The following is a 27,350-nucleotide window of genomic DNA, read 5'->3' on the forward strand; positions in this document are numbered from 1 at the left end:
GCTTGTTTGATATCTTGTAAAGATGTTCCATTTTTTTACTTTGTCTTTACAATTGTGTGTGCTCACTAGTGTGTTCTCCTGTCTTTTAAACAGGCGGTTCTAGTGAGGGGACCGAGTGTTTTAGTGAGGGGGCCGAGTGTCCTAGGGACCGAGTGTCCTAGTGAGGGGACTGTATTTAGGAGAAGAGATAATTGGTGTGACTAATTACTGATTAAGACATTTAAATACCGGGAGGTTATCTGAGTTAGTTGTCTGTGAGACTTGAACTATTATCTTTCTATTGATGATCTTGTAAGAACTTGAATTATTCAACTAATGCTTTACTTTGAATAAATGTATGTATTTTTTGTAGCTCCAAGTCTAATTTAATGACCTGATGGAATGGAGTGTTATGAAGTCTTTTTTTGAGTCCTAGGTTTTTTTTGAATAATTTTGTGAATTGTGGGATTGGTTTGGGATACCACATTTTTTTCCCATAGTAGCAGAAAGTAACGTGTTTTTTTATTGGCGCATGTTTAGAAGAGACACATTCATCTTTGTGTTGATATATGCGTGTATATGAATAGTTTTCATACATGCAAAACTGTGCTTGAATTGCATTTTTTGCTGAAACAAAGAGAGCCCACTCGTTCTTACATGCTCAGCACATTTCTGCTGATCCGACCCACAGGGGTATTGCAAGGGGAGGGTACTAGTGATCTGCCTCGGGGGGGTGGGGGTACTCAAACACTGTTCGGGGGGGGGGGGGTGGGGGGCGGTGTTATAACGCTCAGTGGAGGGTGAAACACTTTTTTTTAGCGGGGGTGAACTCCTTAATTTTTTTCTTTGTGTCGGGGCATCAGGGATGAGTTTGCCCTTGATAATGAATTTCCAATGCCACAGGACATCAGCTGATAATGATTGGTTGATGATGTGAGATGCCCGTAGGGTCTTTTTTAGAAAGAGATTTTCTTTCTCTTGAGTGAAGAGAAAAGGAAATGAAATGCATTGGATGTGGTGTAAGTTTTCCTTATGCTTTGGAAGGCTTAGTTATAATGGGGAGACAGAGATTATTATTTTTTTTATTTTGTTGGAGAGATTACTTTAAAATGGTGCTGTGTGGTGATGGGTGGTGATGACTGATGTTGTCAATTGGTGATGCCCTGTGGTGCTGACTGGTGATGAGTGATGACTGATGATGATAGATGATGATACCCGGGAGTGGTAATGGGGTTGTATGTGCCTGGTGGTGGATGGGTGCCTCGTGTTGTATTTGGTGTATACTGGGGGAATTGCAATATTAGACATATTTTAAGAGAGATTTGAGATATTTCATGGGGGATTATTTTATAATTATTACAGATAATTATATTATGGAGAATTATTACAATGAATTATTGGAGAAGTCTTGTGGTTAATTATTTATTGAGTTTTTATAACTTTGGAGAATATGTCAGTCGTTCACGGGTGATGAATCTGGCTGAATCTTTATGAATCTGGCTGAACTTTTGGTGAATTGTGCTGAATTTTGCTGAACTTCTGGTAAATTTTGTGCTGAATTTTTGGTGAATGGGCAAGCATTAACATTGGTGATGTTTTTATACTAATACTGGTGATTTTGATGATAGCAATCTTGGTGATACTGCTGATAATGATACTTGTGATACTGGTGATTTTTTTTATATACTAATACATGGGTGCTGTAATGCTGTCGAGGGTGGTGAAATCTTTTTTGAATTTGGGAGGAACTAACGACACATTTTTTTTTTCTTTTTTATGAGTTCAGCAGAGAATTGCTTGACATCTACATGAGTCATGGGGTTAGTTAACAGTGCCGTTGATTTTTCTTTTTTCCCTTTTTGGAAGTTAGCCATCGCTGACACAGGTTTTTTTTTTATCATGGGTGAATTTGAGTTTATGTTTTCTCCAGTTTGTGTGAATTTTTTAATATATCAGTTCGTGACTTAGAGTCATTGTTCGGGAATGTGACGTGTTTATGAAATTCAGCTGTTTGATGCTGCAAAGAGATTTATGGGAGAATTTTTGCATTATTTTTGAATGCATACGTAATAGCACTACATTTTTTTTCTTCTGGTTTATGTTCCAGAAGTTGTGGGTTTCTTGCACCATAAATTTGTTGTATTTGTGACAATTTTGTCAGAGATAGGAAACTTGGCTAAGTTTCTAGTGGCCTATGTCGTAGTGCATATGGAGAAGTCTTGACTTAGACACTTTGAATTTGGGGTTTTGTTCTAATGAGTTGTGGCACATTGGTGATTTTTCCTAGAATTTCCTGGACAATTTTATTTGCCGAGTTTTTGCCTTTTTTCAGCAGTTATGCTAAGGAGAGAGTTTATAGTTTTTGACTATAACATTGAGTTATTCTCTGGAGAACTGGAGGTATATTATTTTGGAGATATAATTTGAGATATAATATATTGGAGATATAATATTTTGGCCATTTGATATTTGCTTATGGTGATGAGAGCTATGTTTAGTTCAATTATTTTGCAGCCATCTTTGTTGCAAATGGAGACACTTTTTTGAGGAGATAGAGGCAATATTTTTTTTAATGTGTCAGCTGGATGCTTTGAGTGTATTTTTTGGAGATGGGATTTCATTTTTGATTATCCTGCTTGGAGATATATTTTTTGGAGACTTCTTTTATTCCACATGGAGTTATTGGTGAAATAGAGGTAAGAATTTTTTATTTGCCGAAATAGAGGTAAATATTTTTTATTGCTGGAGTGGTGGTTTTTATTAACACAGGGTTATTGGGGAAATAAGATGGAATATGGTGTGGTGTGGTTATTAATTAAATGGAGGAAATATTTTTATCACTGGAGTGGTTTTATTATTAGGACGGTGACTTATATTTATATATATGGAGATGGCATTAATCTTTGGCGGGTGACCTTTTTTGTGGTTATGATTTTTTCTTGAGTCGAATTCCTGGAGGTTTTTTGAGCCCAGAGAAGAGTTCTGTGGTTCTTTTTGGTTTCATGACTGTTTGGAGGCGAGTGGCATTACTGCATTGTGGTCCTATGGAGCTGTTATTTTTGGAGGCATATCATTGCTGAATTACGAGTTTATCGTAGTTTTTTATCCCGAATAGGTGATAATTTTTTTATATAATTGGGGAGTAACGTGTGAGAGATACATCTTCGAGACAAATTTTGAGCATCTTAGTCATATCCTGGAGATAATTTTGTGAAAAGTGCTTACTTAGTGTCAGTATAGAACCTTTTTTTGGGAATCATGAGTTTCTGAACTTGCGAGTCTGACTATACAATTTTTATGCTGCTGTTCGAGCACACGTGTCCTCAGGTGGATTTTTTTGCTGACAGTGCTGTGATGAGTCCGGTGTGATGACTCTCTTCCTCTAGTGGTGATTGCTCAGAGTTTTGCAATATCTGGAAATGTTGACAATAGCATTTCATGAAAGTGCATGTGTAATGGGTTGCTTTCTGGCCGTGTCCGGTCAATGAAAAGTTGTGATGTCAAAAATTCCGTAACTATACACATTCCATTTGTTGGGGGAAAATGCGGGATTATGTATATTATGCATATATTATGTGCTTTGTGATGGGGAGAATTCACATATTATTATTGCTATTATTATTATTTTTTTTCTTTTTCTTTTTTCCTTTTCCTACGAGAGATGTAATTGGGGATTCAGCTTTAAATAGCATTTCTTTTTGGACGGGAGATGTAATTTATCGGGGTTGTGATTTACATAAATGGGCGTTTGACATTGAGTCTCATTGTAATTAATTATGTGAGCAGTAAGGGGTTTTTGCTGTTAAACATTAGAGATTTTTACTGATTTTGTGGGTTGTTGAAATATCAGAGCTTGAGAGAACATTTTTGATTTTGGGTCTGGGCTTGTTACATGATTTTTTTTTTCTTGGGCTCATTACCTTTTTTTTATTTTTTTTTTATTTTTTACTTGTGAGAACTTCGAGTTTGAAATGTGAGTGCAGAAGTCCGTGGAGTTGCTGTGAGTTTTGGATTGTGTGTGGTGATGTGTGAATTTGGAGAATTAAGTTAGAGAACTTACTATTTTTTTTCCTTGCGAGTTGTGATAATGACTTATGATTTAGTAGTCATATTAAATGGAGTTAATTGGGGGACGTTCAGTTAGTATTTCTGAATTTTTGAGGTCATTATTTGATAGAAGTAGTATGTCTGGGGTTAATTTTCCTTTTTGATTGACTGATGACTTGACTGACATACTTACAAACACCATAATCGTCGTTCCCCGACGCTAGCAAGACGCCCACCAGCCGTGCAGAGATGTTGCTGTCATTTGTCCAGGGTACTTACGAGAGTTTCTACGAGTCTACAGAGTTCTACAGCGCTTTTGGGTCTACAGAAGCCGTTAGATGTTTTCACAGGGAAGCATTCCGCCTTCCTACAGCTTGCTACGTCTGTGCAGGAAGTTGCAGGGAAAGAGGGATATTCAAGAAGTCCAAACTGTGATAATTTATACGCCAAGTGTTATTTACTTTATAATGCCAGAGACGTGCAGTTATTACTATATTTTGTTTTAAACCGGCCAATGTATTTTATATATATAAGCTGTTTTATGTGACCTATGGCTAGGCAGGGGCTAGCCAGGGAAGTGGCCGAGCTACTGTCATAAATAAAGACTGATAATATGTATCGTTGTGACATTTCTTGGAATGTAAAGACTGGTCACTTTTAACTTCCCATAGAGACAGAGTCCGAAGCGATGACCTGAGAAAGCTGACACCTCTTTCTGGGATGGTGTGATACGAAGATGCTTAATTGGGCAGGTCAATGTTCGTTCTGTGGTTATGTGAGTTCATGAGGGCTTGTTCAAGGTGCCTTTGAAAACTGGTTACCACCGGTTGACGAAGTGTGAATTCGTGTGTACGTGTACGAACTATGTCTGTTCATAATGGGTAGTTTTAGGCAGAAACTAGGGAGACAGCTACGGGAGAAAAGGCAGAATGCTGGGATAGCTCTGCAAAAGTCTGTTTTATTAAAGTGTTGATTTTCCAGGCTGCAATGGGTGAGTTATTATAATTTAGCCAAAGGGATGGCTTGTTTGATATCTTGTAAAGATGTTCCATTTTTTTACTTTGTCTTTACAATTGTGTGTGCTCACTAGTGTGTTCTCCTGTCTTTTAAACAAGCGGTTCTAGTGAGGGGACCGAGTGTTCTAGTGAGGGGGCCGAGTGTCCTAGTGAGGGGACTGTATTTTGGAGAAGAGATAATTGGTGTGACTAATTACTGATTATGACATTTAAATACCGGGGGGTTATCTAGGTTAGTTGTCTGTGAGACTTGAACTATTATCTTTCCATTGATGATCTTGTAAGAACTTGAATTATTCAACTAATGCTTTACTTTGAATAAACGTATGTATTTTTGTAACTCCGACTCTAATTTAATGACTGATGGAATGGAGAGAGAGAAGAGAGAGACGAGAGAGAGAGAGAGAGAGAGAGGAGAGAGAAGGCTATGCCAGTGATCACCTTGAGAGAGAGAGAGAGATGGGGGGGGGAGAGATTGAGTGTAACCAGTTCGCCTTAGCGCAATGGCTAAACGCATACCAAAATGTTAAATACCTTCGCTGGTAATAGTTTGGTGGGTAGCGGATGGGTAACATATATATATATATAATATATATATATATATATATATATATATATATATATGTATAGCTATACACACACGCACACACACACACACACACATATATATATATATATATATATATATATATATATATATATGTATATATAATATGTTATAGTATACACACACACACACATATATATATATATATATACACACATACATATATATATATATATATATATATATATATATATATATATATATATAACTATTTTTTACGATTTCTAAATGTAAATGGTATAGCTACCGTGTTCATTCATTAAAATACAAAATCCTGGTCGGGTCAATAATGGATAACATTTCTTAAGATTATATGAAACCCTGAAGTATACTCCAGTTAGGTTATCCAATTGTATGCAAGTAAGAGATATGATGGTCAGTAATAAGCACCACAGGAATTTAGGTCGACAGGAAGAGCAGATATCCCCTTAATGGTAATTTTTTGAAGGAGAGACCTGTCTCCCTGTACCGTTTATTCGTTTACGTGGTTTCAGCGTGAACACGAATTTCTGTGAAACACGTGCTCATGTGTTAGTTTTTTCCATTAAACTATATATATATATATATATATATATATATATATATATGTATATACTATATATATATATATATATATATATCAATATAGATATATATAATATATATATATATATATAATCAGAAGCCGTTGAAGAAGACAGCATTAACCATGTGTCATTTTTTTTTTTTTTGTATCGCGACGTTTCGAGACCAATGTCGCGATACGAATAAAGTGTCAAATGATTATGCTGTCCTCTTCAACGCCTTCTGATTTGATATATATATATATATATATATATATATATATATATATATATATGTGTGTGTGTGTGTGTGTGTGTGTGTGCTAATTTTATACCTGTTGATTGAACGGGCTGAGAATCGCGAGTGCTTTATTCTTTTCTTTGGGAGATCTTGAGAACATCAGCAACCTTGAGAAGAAGTAGGGGGCGGTGAAGTCAATCACTTCCACCCGACTTTCTGTAAGAAGAAGGAGACTCATTATACCATTTACATACAAATGATATAAGAAACTGAGGTAGATGTTTTACAGTCTAGATAAAGACCGCGTTTGTGGGAAGAGGAAGAGAAAGAGAGTGCGAGTGAGAGAAAGATTTGAATATCGATAGGCAGTACTGATCCTCTGAAACCTTGAAACATGCTAAAGTAAATCCCAGGATGTTAATTTGTCGGCCTCCCTCTTTCTGTCATAAACTCACTGGGCAATCAATATGTGCAGCAGTCACTCTCTAGAACAGAACATAAAATATGTGGTAAAAGTACTCCTTTTCATTAGTTAAGAAAAATAATAGCTACCTGTAATGGCCAGCGCTGAGACTCCGAAAGTAACTTCCCTTCTGGCGATCATTCCAATGATTCCTGTAACTGTTCCATCTTCTTGTGGATTTCCCCAAACACCATCCTGAGGCAAAACCGCTTTATACCTGAGGCAAAGAACACGTTTCCACCGAAATGAGCTAGACCAATTTAGCCGTTATACCTAACATTAATTTTAGGCATATTGAGCTACCCGAATGCAATGCCATTCGAGACATACCTACACATTCTGAAATCCCAGCCTTTCGTCATTGCCCGTACACTATACATAACCCTTTGCAATTCCTGTGAATGTCATTATGTAACAGAATATGTGATACCCATAAATATTTATGAATATGTTTATATTCCGATTAGTTTTACGTTTTTTTTTAATTCGATGAGCGACAAAATGTTCGTCACATGACGCATAAACAATTAAAAGACTACACTGAGTTAGATATTCCAAGTGAATAAGGAATTTTAAATTTGTCCATAAACTAACACCTATAACATTTGCGGGCTCTAAGGAAGGAAATGTCATCCAGAAAAATACTACACCGGCATATGCTCCATATATTGCACAAACGTAAAACAAAATATATCCTTCATAATAAGTTTAAAGTCCAGTGTTATTAGATTCCCGAAATTCTACTACGTAAGTCTCAAAATCTTTTGAACACAAGCAACTATACCACGAACACTCTCCCACACAAACGTGCACAAACATACATAAGAACGAGCCCTCAAAGTTTACCCTAAACTATTTTTCAGATTTTCTTACGTAAAATTTAGCGATGAACTTAAGGCGTTTAATAAAGTTACGTCCACTCCTGATTTCAACTCAACGCTCCCGTCGGAATAAGTTTGACTAATTTCCAAGGATAGCATAGCCTCCTTTACTGCCACTATCATAAGGCGTCCGGAGAAGTAGGAATGCTGCGAATGCTCTTGAACACCCCAGTCCAATGTTTGATTCTCGTTTATATAACCTTTACATCTTGTGAATCTGTGAATAGAAAATAGTATTTAGTTGTAATAACACGACATACTAGTATCTTAATGTTGTACTCTAAGACAGCGGTTCCCAATTACTTTTGGTCATTACCCCACTTTTTCCAAAATCCTGGCTAGCAGCAAGCTCGTTACCCCCCACACCATATCTATTACTTTATACATGATTAATGTAAAACAAACTCTTTCAGTTGGTTGAAATGTATACTTGTAATAAGGTTAAAAATAAATGGAGAGAATATATAATTGAGATAATGTTCATCAGGGTGAAAAATGACAAATAAATCAATAAATACTTCTGCTGGAAATAAATAAAATAATTTCATGTAAATAATCACACCTTCAGTTGAAAATAAGTGGAAAAATATATATATTGGTTAAAAATAGCAATGGATTCTTTGTATAATAATGCGTCCGTCTTCCGTGACCTCGGACCGGATATGAAAAATAACCGTCACATGCGGCAGCCCTCCCCCCTACTCTCCTATCTCCTCCCTCCTCTGTGGTTACAACTAATTGCCGGCGAGAGATGCCGGACGTTCGCTGATTTAAATTTTTAATATTTTTTAATAATACATATGTGTATATATATGCTATATATGTATATATATATATATATATATATATATATATATATATATACACACACACACACACACCACACACATATATATATATATATATATATATATATATATATATATATATATATATATATATATATATATATATATATATATATATTACGGCACAAGTCAAAATGAAAACTGTCATTACTCCGTTCAAATGCGAAATTACCCCGTGGGGCAATTTACCCTCATTTGGGAACCGCTGCTCTAAGAGGTTAATATATTACCTACATAAGGTCTGCTAGTATTATGTATTTTGGTGTACCGCGTCGCCACCAGATCGGCTCTGCATGCAGCCTCGACTTCGAGACCCTGTCGGCTGTCAGCCTGTCACCCTACCCTATACTTTGTTTTTTTCCATCTGCCTGTGGTGTTTGCGTATGGTAACACTGCGTCCCGTGCTTTAGATAGTTGCATTCAGGTTACATTCAACGATAATAATAACATCTTATCTCGAATATTAACGGTGTAGTTCGCATACAGTAAATTATTAAAACACTTTTCAGTTGCAAATGTACACCCAGATATCCTTTTATTTACCTAAAACTTACATATAACGTAACTATCTAAAGCCCAGGATACAGTATTACCATACGCAAACACCACAGGCGGGTGGACAGATGAAAAAAACAGAGTATAGTCATACCTCCACGTCTACTCTACGCCGGTCGTATTCATTAGTCGGGAATCGTGAAAATTAGTATGTGCTATGTTGGTGTGTAGTGCGAGTTTTTCGTTCGTTGTCATCATAATGGAACGTTATGCAGTTTTTACGGCTGCAGAAATTGGCACAGGGAGTCTTTAAGAGAAATTGGGATTCCACAATTTCACAGGTAAGCAAAGCATTCTGAATTTTGTGGAAGTTCCTTTGTTAGCAGGAGGTAGCCTACACTTCCGCCGTTTGCTGTCGAATATGTTCAGTGGCTGTTCCAGTTTTGACATCAGATGTCACTGATCGTTTATATGCCTAATAAAAAGAAATCTTGCTCGTTATTAAACAAATGCCTAATAGTATAGCCTAATGGCCTATAGTAGGTTATAAGCTATGTAAACAAGTCTCGTATTTCATGATGTCACTGTGAGGCATGTAGGCTCGTGCTGTATATTTTCAGTCATCAGGAATTCTTTGCAGTGTGTAGGCCTATAGCATATTGTATCTGACAGCAGCTTTTGAAGCTTAGACATGTAATAGCACTTTTAAAGTTGCTGAACCAAGCTTGAGCATTTGGAGCTATTTCGGCTTGTTATCTACAAGTCACCTCCGAGGTGCTAGGCTAGTTTAAACAAGGCGGAAGCTCAATGGGACACCGTGTTAAGTATTAACCCCACGAGGATAAAAGTATTATATACCCCGTTTTTATATTGATTGTCTGACAAATTATGTAAACAAGGCGTCCCTTTAAGCTCCCCCTGTGTTTAGTACTAGCACATCGGATTTCGGTGATTTGCAGGAAAATGAAATTGAGTAGCCCCGCAAACTTCTTGTATAATATGGTTTTATATAATTTAAACCCTATTCTAAGTACAGCTTTTCAAACATATGGAAAGACATAGTAAAATTTTTCGTATTATCATGGTATGGGAAAAGTAGCATGAAAGAATGGTGACAAAGGTAAAAAAATCTCATCCATGCAATTCCTAGACCTATGTCAATTGTTTCGGTCAGTATTTTTGTTTTGTCCTTGTAGAAACAGTTTCATTCTCAATAGGTCAAAATTACTAGCTTATGGCAGAGATTGTCCAACAGTTCTTTCAAACTAATATAGCTCCAAACATGGAACTATAAACATGGAATTGACGTGCTCTTATAAATGTATTGACGCTGATTGTCGCAGCGCGACGCCATTGAAAAGGGTGATGACGCCGAATTAAGCTATTAAAGCATAGTCTTGCTGACTCTTTTTCACTCTGTCGTCCTTATTTTTCCACCGATTTTAATAAATATAGGCTCATTGGAAAGCTCGTGAAAATCCCTTTTAAATGCATATATTTAGGCAGTGATTTAAGTAAAGATATCCAGATATGCAATTTACCTGGGTACGCCTTTTTACTCTACTGTTCCAAATTTTTAAATAAAAATTTTAACAAATTTAACTTCCGTTAAAAACTCTTGAAAAGCACTTTCCTATGAATTCAATGAAGCACGCACATGTCTCATACAATAGAAATAATCATGCATACCATGTGCTGAGACTGTTTTCATGGCTTTGCTGGGGTTATGTAATAAATTTTACCACTAAAGCCTCTTGAATCCCTTATATTTAATGTCCTTCTAAATATCAAAGTCTTTATACTCTACTTTGCATTTTATGCACTACCTAGGTCTTATCACCTTGCTATCCAGTCTGTGTCACCTAGGGATTAACCATATCACCATGACACAATGGTCTTAAATTGTAATTATGTTGACTTATGCTTATTGCTTACTTATATCAGTCATTAATACAAAAAGAAACACTTGTTGATATAAATAATTTATTTTTACAGATCACTTATTAATGTCAGTCTTATTAATACTAATAATTTTAGGTCTTATTTTAAATGTATTACCATGTAAAGAGAAATTACTAGATTGAATAATGTGTACAACTAAATTTACGTTAACATAATGCAACAAATTTCATAGATCAGAAGATATTGTCATGAAAAATTAAAAGATTACACTCTAATATGGAGAGGTGGGCATTGTGATACAAAGCTCTCTTCACCCTTTGAAGTGGCGGCATTGCACACGGGGATTTTGAGCATGTCCATTCCATGTTTATAGTTCCATGGCTCCAAAGCCTAAGAATGCAAATAAATTTCTTTGCTAGCCCATGCTACGGTTGGATTGTCTACAAGGCTGACCATGGTGGGAAGTCAATCATAAGCTCTGAAATACCAAATGAGCTGACGATGCTTAAAAAGATTCAGTTTGTTAATCAAATGTGACATCGCCTTCACTGTGATGCTATTTCTTGTTTGCTATTATAAGTCCGTGGTTGGCATAGGTATAGGCCTAGTAAATATTTTATACGTTATAATGCTATGTATTATTATTATTATAGTGGTGCATGAGGGCTGCAGCTGTGTAGATATATATATATATATATATATATATATATATATATATATATATATATATATATATATATATATATATATATATATGCATATAACACTAGTTTATATATAGATATATATGTTTGATTGTATGTATGCATGTAGACACATTATAGGGTAAATGACCGAGCGGCGACATGGTGGCCACCTCTCTCGGAACGCGGCCACTTCCTGAAAAAGCCCTTGAATTATGCCATTATTCCGTAATTTAGAAGAAAACACTTACTTCGAAAGGAGCATAGAGGTCTCTGTGTGCTGCCTAGATGGGCCACAACTCTTGACTGACTTTCATGGCAGCGAATTCAAGTACTTTTTCGGGAAGGTGGCCGCATTCCGGGATCAGTGGCGGCTATATCCCTCCTGTCCGGTCATTTACCTTATGTATTATATATATATATCGGTAACGTCAATGTCGTCCTGATTTCATGCCTGTCCGCTGGACGGTGGTTCGATCCCATGAGGGAACGAAATTATTATCAACTACCCTTTCGGTTTACATATATGAAAAATATATAATTTCCGAGGTATAGCGAATTAGATATTAAAGGACATTTATAACTCGAATGATTAATATGAATCACGGTGATGTGATAATTATTAATTTTATATATATGTCTTTAACAAAAATACCCAGATTTATAAAAAGTTAAGAGATTTGCATAAAAAAAATACCAATTTGAATCTAAATATAGATAGAAAACTGTAAAACCAAATACTTCCTTTAAACATATATTCAAATGATTGAATGATGAGTAATCTATATACCTATAAAGAAATAACTGTATAGTCTACTGTAAAAAAGGCAATTTCGATTTTTATCAGACGTAGGAATCTATATATATATATATATATATATATATATATATATATATATATATAATATATATATATATATATATATTTACTAGATACATATGTACTACAAACACACATATATATACGTATATAAAATTAAACTTTCTAAATTTTTGTAACAGTAAAAGCAAAAACATTGATTTATGCTGCAAAATTATATACATTATTTACTATCTATATATATATATATATATATATATATATATATATATATTATATTATTATATTAATATAATAACATATATATTATATATATTATATATTATTATGTATAGTATATATATATATATATATATAATATATATATATATATATATATTATGTATATATATATATATATATATATATATATATATATATATATATATATATATATATATATATATATATATATATATATATATATATATATATATATTTTTGTTAAAAGCAGTTGCTTCAGATGCATCAATAAGTCTATTAGGGAGTGACCTTACCTGTCCACACCTTTACCGTGCATCCTTGAAATTAGCTTCCCTCTGACCTGATCCTTGTAATTCTCCGGTTAGTTCCCCTGCTAATTTACTCTATTGTTCCCCCTGATCCCAACTCCTTGACGAGGTGGGGGGCTTAGGGATCCACTGCAGAGAGAGTATGCCCCTTTACGCCTACACTCTCTGCTGTGGATCCAACTGAACATTGGGACCTTTAACTCCTTTACTCCTCCTCCTTATAAATTTTCCCCTTTCCCTTCTTCTTCTTTCGTTGACGACCCTGGCATGGTTTTGGAATATTGAATTGACTGCTCTTTTAACCTGATGGAGGGTGGAGTTGGACGGCATGCCACTCCACCCGTAAAACTAGAGTACCTGACGTGGTCGAGCGAGGGGAAATTTTTATGTCAAGCCATGCCCACAGTGCTGGGTCCGATCTCATGGGACTGACGACCCTTAAGGCACTGTGTGTATGGCGTATATCCAGGTGAGTGTCCCAGGGCAGTTACCACAGCGTAACAGTATTGCTCCTCCCTCAGTTGGGCCTCCTTGGTGAGAGGGATCTCATCCTGGACGAAATATTTAAACTTTATATATATGGAAACCAAAACAAAAACCCCTACGACTTCTGGCATGGCAATGGACTATTCTAAGGAAAACCCAGGTAATGAAGAACAGGCTGGTATTAAAACTCTAATACCATACAAGCCGCAAAGAAAAAGCAAATTTAGAATTGACCCAACCTTGACTCGCTTCGACTCCCTTTTTGGGAGTGGAAGTTGGTCAAGGTTCTTGACCTTGGAAACTGATAGAAAAATATCTGCATTACGATTGGAAAATTATTTGTTAAGTAGGCACCCAACCTCAGAAATGTCATTTAGACAAATAAAAGACCAGGTGTGGTTAATAGAAACCACTACAAAAAACCAATCTGAAAACTATTTAACTATAAAGAACATTGATAATATAAAGGTAAACATCAGAAAACATGACAGTATGAACAGCGTACAGGGTACTGTAGTACTTCCTAAAAGTGAGGAACCAATTGAAAAAAATATTTTGCTGGATTCCCTTCAAAAAAGGTACAACAACGTGCAAGATTGCGAAATATATAGTTTAACCAGTAGACAAAATAAGGAAAATACATTGAGAATAGCAAAAATAAAATTTGAAGGCCAAGAACTACCTTTCAAAATTAAAATCATGGGCCAAAACAGAGAACTGAGGCCGTATGTTCCAAAGCCACTACAGTGCCAAAACTGTAGTAAATATGGACATACAGGGAAAAATTGCAGAAATAAATCTATATGTGCGTATTGTGGATCCGACGAACACACCACACAGTGGAAGTGTGGTGAACCAAAATGTGTGAGCTGTGGCCAAAATCACCATGCTAGGTCTAAGGAGTGTATGTATTATATATACAACACAGAATTAAAATTACTTCAGGAGAGATCAGGAATGCCAATTAGAGAAGCCAAACTAGAGTTGAGAGTTAGAGGGATGCATGATCCCGCTAGGAAGCAAATGTTCTCTACTGCATTGAACTCAAGGAATGAAACGAAAATGGAAGCAAGTAACAAACCCCCAGTAGATAAATCAGAAGAAAAAATAACTTTACAAGAAACTAATATAGCAAGAAACCAAGAAACGTTTGCAGATATATGTTCAAATTCATTTGAGATATTAAGGGAAATGGAAACACAAGAAAATGATACATGTATCACTGAAACATCACGAGATAGTTATGAGCTGGTAGCTAAAGATAAAAAAAGGCCTTTAGAGAGAACTCCACCCAAAACCAAAAAGCCAACAATTATTAGAGAGGTATCTGTTAAAGCAAAGACCAAGGATCCAAAAAAAGTGCACAGACCAGAAAATAAGAACATACCTTTGTCTCCTAAAGTAATAATAAAAGAAATGGATGGAAATACCCAGAACAATAAAGAAATTATAGAGGAGAACACCATAGACAAAAATGATTATGTGAAGGGAGAAGAGATTACTCCATCACCGGTAATTGGTGCACTAAGAGTAAATGAAAAAAGGAGGACACATAAAAACACATGTGGATGTAATGAATGTTTCATCGAATTATGCAACAAAGACAGAAACATAACAAAAGACAGTTTAACAAACACTATACGATTTTATAAAATGTAGAAGTAAAGAAACCACTAGTCTAGAGACTCACAAAAAAGGCTGTATGTGCATTGGACATCTAATGTCGTATAAGGAAAAACAAATAAATGTCGTAAATAAAATTTTAGAAAAAATGCAAATAGATAAACCACAACAAGAAAGTAATGCTTGAACACACTTAACATAATATTTTCAATAATTATATAATACAATGGAACATAAATGGTCTCCAGACCAGATTACATTTGGGAGAATTACAACGCTTACTGAAAGAATACGAACCAATGATATTATGTTTACAACATGTTAATAAAACAGTATCAAACAATTTGGTAAATATACCTTAGTATCTACATCTAGAGAAGAAGAAGGAAATTTAGGTACTGCTATATATGTACATAACAAAGTATGTTATGACAGGGTACCTGTAAACTTTGCTGACTTGCAAATATCAAGCATCAAAATACGAATAAAAAACTATAACTATGTAATTTATAACATATACAACCAACCTAACAAAAATTACGACATAGAAAAACTTAAGGATTTGTTTGACAATGCCAGAGAACCTACATTGATAGTAGGGGATTTTAATGCTCACAACCCGATATGGGACTGTAACTGTACAATCTCAAATAGAACAGGGAGTAAAATTGAAGAGTTCATGGAGTCAAACGACATGTGCTGTATAAATGATGACGAAATTAGTACATATTTTTCAAAAACACATGGAACATTTTCTTCAGTAGACCTTACTCTTTGTACAACAAATATAGTTGACAGAATAGATTGGAATATAGTTGATGACTTGCACACCAGTGATCATTTCCCAATATTAATATCCTTATTACATAATAATCCTGCAAAACATGTTCCTCACTACAACATTAATAAAGCAGATTGGGAGAAATATGAAATGCACTCGAGAAATATCCAACCATTTGAATATTTAGAAGACCATAATGAAACTAACAAAATTCTCGTTGATTTCATTAAAAAGGCTGCTGATCAAGCAATACCAAAGTCAAAGCCCCATCCAACAAAGCACAAAGTCCCTTGGTGGTCTGATAAACTAACAGAATTAATTAATATAAAACACTCAATAGGGAGACGGCTAGATAATTTAAATAGAACGTTCAATAAAATAAATAAAACATTGCCAATATTAGAAGGAACTTCACAAAAAATGACTATATTATTATTAGAAATCGATACATTAAAGCCTGTATACAACAAAATATCTGCAAAATTTAAAAGGGAAGTAATTCAAGGAAGAATAATTTCATGGAGGAAATATGTATCAGATCTCTCTAATAATACTCCCATACAAAAAATATGGGAAAAATTCAGAAAAATAAATGGTACCCATATTAAACCACCTAGACATGCCATATTGAAAGATGGAAAAAGAATACTTGATCCAAAAGAAATAAGTAATATAATAGGAGAAAACTTAGCTAATGTAAGTAGCGATAAAAATTTAGATGAGCACTTCCGCACAAAGAAAAATAATGAAGAACTAATAACAATAAATTTTGAAACACAAGAAGATATATATTACAATAGAAAATTTAATTGGAAGAGTTGGAATATGCTCTCTCGAACAGCAATAAATCTGCTCCTGGAGGTGACAATATTTGCTTTGAGATGATTGACCACTTAGCTCCGCTGGCAAAGTCATACTTATTACAATTTTATAATCATTTATGGCTTAGAAATTTATTTCCTGATGAATGGCGTAAAGCTATAGTAATTCCTATCCCCAAACCTGGAAAGGATCCTAGCAATATTAATAATTACAGACCAATATCTCTAACAAGTTGCTTATGCAAATTACTTGAAAAGATGGTAAATGCTCGACTAACATGGCACATTCGAGAAAACAAAATTTTAACTCCCACTCAGTTTGGGTCACAGTGTAACAGGTCCACATTGGATTCTCTCTCTATCCTAGAAGACCATATACGCAGAGGATTTGAACGAAAACAGATAACTGTGGCAGTCTTTTTTGACATAGAAAAGGCTTATGACACTACATGGAGGTATCCTATTTTAAAAGCATTACAAAACAACAACGTTCGTGGACATTTACCCATGTTTATCCAAAGTTTTCTAACAAATCGAAGTTTTCAGGTGAAAATTGATGATGCTTTGTCCAGAACATTCCCACTTGAAAATGGTGTTCCACAAGGAAGTGTCCTTAGTGGCACACTATTTACCTTAGCAATTAATGAAATTAATAAAAATCTGCCCACCGGAATTAAAAGCAACCTTTATATGGATGATTTTGCCATCTATATTCAGCATCTCGCATTAAACATGCAGAGCGCATCATTAACAAATCTATAATAAAAATAGATGAATGGACTCATCTGGTAGGACCTCATCAGGATTTAGATTGTCCACAAGTAAAACTCAAGCAGTAATATTTTATAAAGATAAAAGATGGAAGAAAGGTGAAGAAATAGATTTGAAAATCAGAAATAAAAGTATACAAATTGGCCAGACTGTAAAATTTTTAGGTTTAGTATTTGATACTCACTTGAACTGGAAAGCCCACATAACATATGTGAAGTCAAAATGTAAAAAAGCATTGAATCTAATTAGAAAATTATCAAACACTAATTGGGGAGCTGATAGACAAACCCTTACATTACTATATAAAGCAACAGTGTTGTCTATCATTGACTACGGAAGTGAAATATACGGCTCAGCTTCAAACACAGTACTGAAAATTTTGGACCCAGTTCATAATGAAGGACTTAGAATATGTACAGGAGCTTTTAAATCATCACCAACCTCTTCTTTACAGGTAGAATGTGGTGAACTACCTCTCTCTCTCCATAGAGAGTTAGTAACGATGAAAAGTGCCCTAAGAATTCAGTCAAGTGATTCACCAACCAAAAAATTATTTGAACTAAGGGATGTATTTATTAACATTCATTCACCACCTTTTCCAATTAGATCAAGAAGGTTGTTTGAGTCGCTGAATATAAATATCCAACTACCTCCAATAGTAAAACTACCTCCTCCTTGGATTATGAATAAAATAAACATTTGCACAAAATTAAAATTTCTATCAAAAAAGTATTCCTATACCCCAGAACATCAGAAACAACATACAATAGAGCACATAAACCAAAAAGGTCCACATTATGCAATATATACAGATGGATCAGAGTCAGAATACGGAGTGGGATATGCTGCAGTGTCCCAGGATAAAACATGCCAGTTCTCGCTTCCCAATAATGCTTCAGTATTTACAGCAGAGTTATGTGCAATAACATTGGCCATAAGAATAATCAAAGAACACTCCCTTAACAATTTCGTGATTTATAGCGACTCTAGAAGCGCTATAGAAGCCATTAATAGTTATAATCCCAAAAATAATATTGTGCAACAGATAAAGTTTTTACTCTATAATTTATATAAAAAGGGAAAAAATATTGAAATATGTTGGATCCCTGCCCATGTCTGAATAAAAGGAAACGAAGAAGCTGATAAAGCAGCAAAGGAGGCAGTCCACATGATGAGAACAGATGTAAAAATCCCTGTTAGTGACAATGTAGCTTATTTAAAAACAAGAATTGTAAATAAATGGCAAAATATATGGAACGAAGAACCTGAAAGTAATAAATTAAAACAAATAAAACCTGACATTACGAAATGGGGCTCCATATATCAGAGAGAAAGACACACACAAGTAATCCTGACACGTTTACGTATAGGCCACACTCGTCTGACACATAGGCACTTAATGAGCAGCCCACGTGACCCTGCTCCAGAGTGCTCAGAGTGCAAGGAATTGATAACTGTCAGACATATATTGTGTCATTGTCCAAAGTATGACCAGCAGAGACTGTCAACTTTTGGAAGTAAAGCATTAAAAGATATTTTGTCTGAATCTTTCACATTTTCAGTCGTTCCGATTATGACGTTTCTAAGAAACACTGATTTAATTGATAAAATATAAAAATAAGTATATATACAAAAACCTCAGAGCAATTAATGAATTTTAGATCAAATTTTTAAGTTTCCTGACTATTTGTTAATTTTAATAACATTTTTAGTATGTATGGAAATGTGAGTAAATGTATTTAATGCCTGTTTGTATTCTAGTATGAAAGCCTATGCCTCTGTGCATTTTTTTTTTTTTACCTAATTTTAATTTATTAAGTATTATACTATATGACCTATTTGTGGCCCAGTTCCTGGCCTTTGGCCTAGACCTGGCATTTTATCAAATCCTTCGGGCCAGCCCTATGAGAGCTGAAAATCAGCTCAGTGGTCTGGTTAAACTATTCTTAAAATAATAATAATAATACTCTATTGTTGCTCTACTCTCGAGAGACGTACACGCTGTATTCCTTTCCTTCTATTGTGGTTCTGGTCTTCGTCCATTTCCATTCCAGATTACCTGTCAAAACTGAAGCATCCTAATGGGACCCCAAAACATTGGACAAGCCGTATGCGATCACAACAAGATGACAGTGACTCTACTGTCCCTCATCTGTTATAAAGTGGGGCATCACTGCTGACACAGTAGTAGCATGAGTTTGAGTCAAGGAAAGAGAAAACCCACTACCAGACTTGTGTCGGTAGAATGTTGCTGGTTGTTACTGTGTCTGCGTAAGCACCTGTTACCTGATGGTACCTTAGGACTTGAGGAGAAGTCTGTTGTACCTGACGCCCGTCGATGCACCTTGTTGTGAGTTGGGCGTGCATACCATCGTTGATGATCCTCAGCGGCATGAAACTGTAACCAGAAGCGCATCTCTTTCGCTGCATTCTACATGGGTCGGGACAGATTGCAACCGATTTCCATTGAGGATTCTGCACACTGCAGACTGGCTCTGTTTCTCCACACGTCTCATCCACAGACTAAGTTAAAGTGAATGGAAGTTGTACCATGTCACCACTTTCTCATCCTTTTTACTGTTCTCTGATCCCTTAACTTTTGCAGCTTCCCTACGAGATTCCTGCTGTGCGACCTCCGGTAAATTCGTTAATGTAAATTTGTGGAAACACCAGTAATCGTAACATTACTTGCTATTACAGTGATAAATTTCTGATATGTCACATGTAGAGTTTTATGCTCTGAAGTGTTAGTATTTTGCTTTGGTATCATCCCATTTCAATTGCACTCTTCATTCCTTCGTGTGTTACGACGATCCTTGCATTGCAGATTCATTCATGAGTGTCGTGGGTGTGTGTCTCTAGTAGATCAATGGTGCCACTTAATTAACATTACCAGTGCCAATCCAGTCAAACATTTCCAGGAACCCAGTGTGAAGAGTGCTATAGTTTACTTCTTGTTACCTGTTTTTCTGTAACTGATACTGCCATGAAGCTCTTTTGTACCTCCTGTATATATATATCTTCTTATTCCCTTTAGTGAATTACGTATATCTATTTTAGTGGACATTCTACCAAGGATCTCACTTCCTACCCACTAGTAGGGGGCGAACTCAGTCATGTTGCAATTTGCGCTTAGGACTAAATTATAGCCGTTCAATTACTTTATCCTAGCCACCTTGTCACATGAAAATACACTCACACACATACATATATATCTCTATCTTTATATATATTATATCAATATATATCTATCTACATATATCTATATCTATGTATGTATATTTATCTATATCTATAGCTTTATATATATCTACGTGTATATATATATATATATATATGTCTATCACATTACCGTCATTCGTATACATATATCAAACTACAAATGTCCTTTAATATCTAATTCGCTCTACCTCGGAATTAATATATTTTCATATATGTTTAACCGAGGGGGAATTTATTAGGCGATAATAGAATTGGCGGCCGACAGGGGCGAACCATCGACCTCTCAATTCCAGGACTGGCAGTGAAGCCTTAGACAACCCTGCCACCGCTTAATAAATTCCCCCCTCGGTTAAACATATATGAAAATATATTAATTCCGAGGTAGAGCGAATTAGATATTAAAGGACATTAGTAGTTCGATTATATATATATATATATATATATATATATATATATATATATTTATCTATACTGTATATATCTATAATTATGTTATATAAATATATCTGTAGATAGCTATATGTATTTACACACACACACACACACACACACACACACACATATATATATATACTATATATATATATATATATATATATATATATATCTATATATATATATATCTATATACATATATATATATATATATATATAATATATTACATATATATATATATATATAATATATATATATATCTATCATGTACTATATATATATATTTACATATATATTATATATGATATATAGTTAGAATATATACTATATATATATATATATATATATATATATATATATATATATGACTGGTAAAAATGTTTTTCTGTAACACCAGAGTTCCATCTAATAAAAGGAGCCCATAAAAACACCAAAATAGAGAAAAAGTACTATATTTCAGAGACTGCTGTCTCCCTCTTCAGGTAGATGAATGAGAAAAGTTCACAGAAAGGGGTGGTATAAATACCACCTTTTCTGTGAACTTTTCTCATTCATCTACCTGAAGAGGAGACAGCAGTCTCTGAAATATAGTACTTTTTCTCTATTTTGGTGTTTTTTATGGGCTCCTTTTATTAGAATGATATATATATATATATATATATATATATATATATATATATATATATATATATATATACTGAGCCAGTCTAAAAGTTGCCATTATTGAATATGTGGGCAATAGAAGTAAAGAAGCCTTTTCCTGCCCGATCCCTGTAAATCGATGGTGCATAATATTGATGCTTCCCTTGAGTTTATTCGTCCACCACCCAAAACCTATTATTGCTACTCATATGAACGTATCTGTCCAATAAGGGTTAAAAAGTAAAGATATTACAGAGGCTGCAATAGAACCCCATGGTACTGTCTACTATGTTAAAAATGGTTCCTAAAACTAACAAGTGCCACACCAGCAACGAATTGATGTAACTAAATAATTAGAATTATCCTCTAAGATTAACACATCCTAAGAGTAAGTAGGACTTCCTTTGACGAGTCTGTCACAGAACAGCAGGTAAATGCACCACTCTTATACAGTAAAATATGATACCTAACCTAACCTAACCTAACTGTGATCACTTGGGGAATGATGTACTTGGCATATGGTTCAAAACACCATTGCTGAATGACAGCTCGAGGACATTTGAGGAGTCTCCTAATGGCGTTCTATTATACTCGATTTGACCTAAGATTTGACCTGAATTTGAACTGATAAATAGCCCTTCTTGCTTTTCTCTTTTAATTTTACTCCTACTTTGATCAAGAATTAAATAATGAGACAAAATGCAAGCGTCATAATTAGAAAAAAGTTAGAAAAAAATGCAAGCAACATAAAATGACGCATGCAACAACTCCCCACGAGATGATGTTTATCAGCCCTACGGGGGTGAAGGTTCTGAAGAGACACTGTATTTTAATTTGAAGTGAAAAGTACCTGCTCTACAATGTGTAAGCCCAAAATATGGTAAAGATATGCCTATGTAAACTTAAAATTAAAACAAACTAGAAGATTAGACTAAATATTTTGTATGCAAACTAAAAATAAGGGTGCAAATTGAGTTTAATTCTTTGTTCAAAATGAAATATGAAATGCATTATTACAGACTTTTAAGTTTTATCCATTCTTAAATACAGATACATATAGGTAGTCTTTATTAGATTGATAATATCCCCTTTTTCAGTGACCTAGGTCACTAGTTATTGAGGTGCCATAAGTGGTACTAAGCACTGAGCGAGCAAGCTACAATGCAGATGTAGGTTTTGTAGAGATATGTAAGTAGGTAAAGTTGGTAGGAGGGCAGTTAAAGTCTGTTAGCTTAAACAAGGGAGTAGTAGGGAATACTTAACCTTCCTCCAGAATTTGAGGTTTAAGTACTCAGAAAAAGAAACCGAAGGTTTCCTGGAGACTGGCTAATGTCTGGATAAGACATCAGCTATGATGTTATCTGTACTTGTAATGTATTCTATCTTCCAGTTATAATCCTTTAGGATAGGATGACAGAAAGGGCATTCCTTTAGCAAAAGCTCTAGATTACAGTTAAGGCCCTCCAGGAAAGGGGGTACTGTGCCACACAAGCTCGAGATTCATCTCAGGGTACCTTGGCAGTCCATGCTCCAGTCTCATCTTCTGAGGTTTTCTTTTGGAATGGTGGATGGAATATAGAGTCAGAGTTGGTGAGGCCATCTCTGAGGAACATGATGGCCTGCTTACTGCTCCTGCTGCAACAACGCAAGCAGTGACAGCTGAAACTCATTCCGACATTTGTGGTTGCAGGTCCTTGAGCACAGCGGAGGCTATTGCTCAGAAGTAGAAGGTTTGGTGGGTGACATACACTTGCAGGTTTTGATAACTGGCTCAGACAAAGGTTACCAGCCTACGTCTAGTTTTGAGCTTTCGCTGGGGTCAGGGGAATCCAGAAAGGACCCTAGTGTACACTCGGCAAGGAATGTTTAGATACATTTTTTTAATCTTCGGACATATAGTGTTCAATAATACCACACCTGGCAACTCTAGAAAGGGGGCGGAGCTTCAAAATCATAGCATTTGTTGCTTTCTAGATTTCCATTAACTTTACACCATAAAGATTCCGTAGAGGTCCTTTAATAATTTATACTTGAATGTAGAAACATGCTCTATATTATTCGTCAATGTTGGTTAGTAACGTCAGTTCAGGGTAGAATATCGATCATCCTTCTTTAAAACCTACTGTGAAACCTTATTTATAAGTAATGTTTGACACTCAACTGACGTAACATTCACGCGTAATTGAAGACGGATCTTAAACAATGAGAGAAAGTGTTTTAAAATTTGGTCAGTACTTGTGGAAATCGTGAGGAACAATACAGTAAAGAATGAAATATTATGACGATAGAGAGAGCGCGCGCAAACATACGCCTATCAATAGAGATACTTTATTCATTATATTTACTTTGAGAGATTAAGTGACAATATTTTTTTCAAATGTTTCAAAAGTGGAGAGAGAGAGAGAGAGAGAGAGAGAGAGAGAGAGAGAGAGAGAGAGAGAGAGAGAGAGAGAGAGAAACTTGGAAGTGAAGAAGAGAGAGAGAGAGAGAGCGCGCACAAGCAAAGGCCTATCTGTAGAGATACTTAATTCATTATATTTACTTTGAAAGATTGAGTGATAATATTGTTTCAAATGTGTTTTAAAAGAGAGAGAGAGAGAGAGAGAGAGAGAGAGAGAGAGAGAGAGAGAGAGAGAACAAAATCTGCTTACGTGAAAGCTTAGGCCTATTTATAACTACTTAAATTCATTATATTTTCTTTGGGAGATTGAGTGGTAATATATATTTTTAAAGTATGTTTTAGAAGTAGAGAGAGAGAGAGAGAGAGAGAGGAGAGAGAGAGAAATTATGATATTGGTGACGGACTTGTGACGGGGAAAGGCAGAAGAAAGAGCGGTGAGTCGGTGCACAGATACCTGGGAAGCGGGATGATATGACTGGCCAAGATCGTGCTGCACTATGCTAGATAAAATTTGAAGGATCATAATATTCAAGTAAATTCTCTTAGAAATTCATACCCTAATCTTGATTTCATTCGACAGTTGCCTTAACATTCAAAGATTGTTAAAAGACGTGGAAAATTTTAGACGCAGGCTGCGGTCATTCTTGCTCTCTTGTTATAATCTGTACTTTTGAAAATCGGGTTTCATCCACAAATAATTCCCGAAAAAAAGCTGTGCTAAGTAAAAATAGTTATTACTACAAATAACCCAATATGTACTGCACAGGCAATTAAAGTTTTATATCGTGCAAATAATGCTGATGTGTTGGGAGATCTTTCAGCCTCGCAGCAAAGAAATGCAGTCGTGTAGGGCTGTAGGCTACTACGAACTGCTTTGTAATGGGAGCATATAGCCAGAACATCTTTGAGCTGACATGCTACTTTAACATTGATAAAGATTTATGTTTAAAGACGGAAGCTTTGTAAACAGCAACTAGCATTCGATCCATGTCAACGTCGAAGTAATCAAAGTGTGAAATCCGTTACGTAAGCCAGTATCCAGTGACTTGCGCTTCCCCGCTCGAAGTTTTAGTGCTCCTCCACATCATAGAAAACGCTCTTGCGGATGCAACTAGATTTGCTCAACCTACCTTAGCCTTAGCAACATTGGCTGCCATTGACGTCAGCTAACATTAAACGCTTTGGAATACAAACATGAGTTTGTAGAAGCTAAAAATAATTGCATTCACCACTTACAATGATGCAATAATATCCCCGTTCATGAAGGAAAACGAGTATATATTGTCGTCGTGATACATAGTACTACAATCAGAAATTCACATTCTATCTACCAGATCTCTATGAACGAATCTATCTGAGAAATTCCAATTACTTTGGACATATATATCGTGTTTTTAAGTATCTGAACGGTTTTGTTTTGCAGTTTTAACTAATATGATATAATTTGCAGTGTATTTTCATATTCTAGATTAAGTTTAGTGATATTATGTCTTTTCAGTAAAAACAAATGAAAACTGTATCTTCAGTTTTCTTGTTGAGTGTACCATGGGTCAGTGCTTTGTTCGGCAGTGGGAGCGGAACCTGGCCACATTCAGAGAAGGGTCCTGGATTATCCTAGGTCTGCTACAGGATGTGGTACTACACAGTGCCTGCAGGTGGCACTGCCGGAGCGAGTGGACAGTGCCTTCTAGTGTTGGCTAATTTTGCCAGTGATGGCATGAGATCGGACCTCCTATGATGTCTTGATTTAGTTGATGCCATGTAATCCTGACCCAGCAGGAGGTTGTAGCCACCTGGGATAGTCAGGGTAACTGCCAACATAAGTCGCGGATGCATGAGGTGTAGTGATTCGTAGTTGGACTGTAGGGAGAATTTGTTTCATCTTGCCAGCACCCTTGATGTTTACAAGTCCATGGCTGTCTATTTCCACCCCATAGGGTACTTTGTCCTTTCGTATGATTGAGATTTGCGTGCCAGTGTCCTCAAATGCCCGGACCTGGTGTGCATGAGATTGGTTGTTTGGAGGTGCTACGTAGAAGGGCCCTTAGCAGTAGGGCAAAGCTTTGAAGACGGGATTCCTAGTGCAAGGATGGCCCTGGTTGCCTGGGCCTCGCCTTGTGAGTTATACTGCGGGCAATGCACATAAGTGCTGATAGGTGCCCCTTCTAATTGCAATCCCTGAGGGTGGCATTGTTATAATCCCTCTTGTGTGCTGCACCTGCAGGGCTAGTTGAAGTGACAGTGATGGAGGTAGTACTCCAAGTGGACTATGATTTGGATATGCCTGTCACACTTAGCTTGTTGGGGCCAGTTCTTAGCTTTGTGGCCTGACTCCTTACATGAGAAATATGTCATTTGATTAGGTTAGATGATGCACTGTTTCTAGGTTGTGCAGAGGTAGCGATGTGGCTAGGAGGAGAGATCTTCTCATAGGATCTCTGGTGGGGGTGATTGGTTTCCCATTCATCATCAAGCATTCCTGAAGGTCTGAGGCTGCCTTTCGTGCAGGTAGGTAACAAGAGCACTAGGGCATAATAAAAGAAGTCTAACTTTAATTTCTCTACGACATCCATATGAGCATCTGAGTAGAGTGGGCCTTGCTACCGTCTGAGGTTCTGATCCTTATAGTAGGCCTAATCTGTATAAGTCAGGTATACTTTTTTGGGGAGACTTTGACAGCACTGTCTCCATTTCTCTGGGATGATCGCAAATGTCTTGGAGAATGCATTCCTTATGGCAGTCAAATTTCCCTGCTCCGCCAAAAACAGAGTACCAAGGACTATTATTCCCTTCCCCTGCATATGTCTGTACAGGAACAAAGCTCATTTTCAATGAGAGAGAAGTGCTCTCACACCCTTTAATGTGATCCAACCAGGCCTCAGGTTCTTCATCGGACCAGGGTTGGATTAACAGGTGTATATTAAAAAAATGGAGGGAGAGGACATATGACTGAGGTTATCCACTCATTACTTAGCCATCACCATGGCGTTGTTATAGCAGAGCTTTTCTATGGCAAGTTTGTGATTGGGCTGTTCTAGCAACGTTTGTCATTCAGTATCTACTGGGCTAAGGCCACCTCGAATTTCCTCTGT

At 35.9% G+C, this 27,350-nt stretch overlaps 1 protein-coding gene across 1 annotated transcript in view; it reads left to right on the forward strand.

The window, feature by feature from the left end:
• Nucleotides 1–9,273: 9,273 nt before the first annotated feature.
• Nucleotides 9,274–27,350, forward strand: part of LOC135195916 (uncharacterized) — a 265,806-nt gene continuing 247,729 nt past the window's right edge. Inside the window, exon 1 of the mRNA XM_064222420.1 lies at nucleotides 9,274–9,460. Coding sequence (XP_064078490.1) covers nucleotides 9,389–9,460 — 72 coding nt within the window. The 5' untranslated portion in view covers nucleotides 9,274–9,388. The remainder of the gene's footprint in view (nucleotides 9,461–27,350) is intronic.

Source organism: Macrobrachium nipponense, chromosome 17, assembly GCF_015104395.2.
Source record: "Macrobrachium nipponense isolate FS-2020 chromosome 17, ASM1510439v2, whole genome shotgun sequence".
NCBI classification, from domain to species: domain Eukaryota; kingdom Metazoa; phylum Arthropoda; class Malacostraca; order Decapoda; family Palaemonidae; genus Macrobrachium; species Macrobrachium nipponense.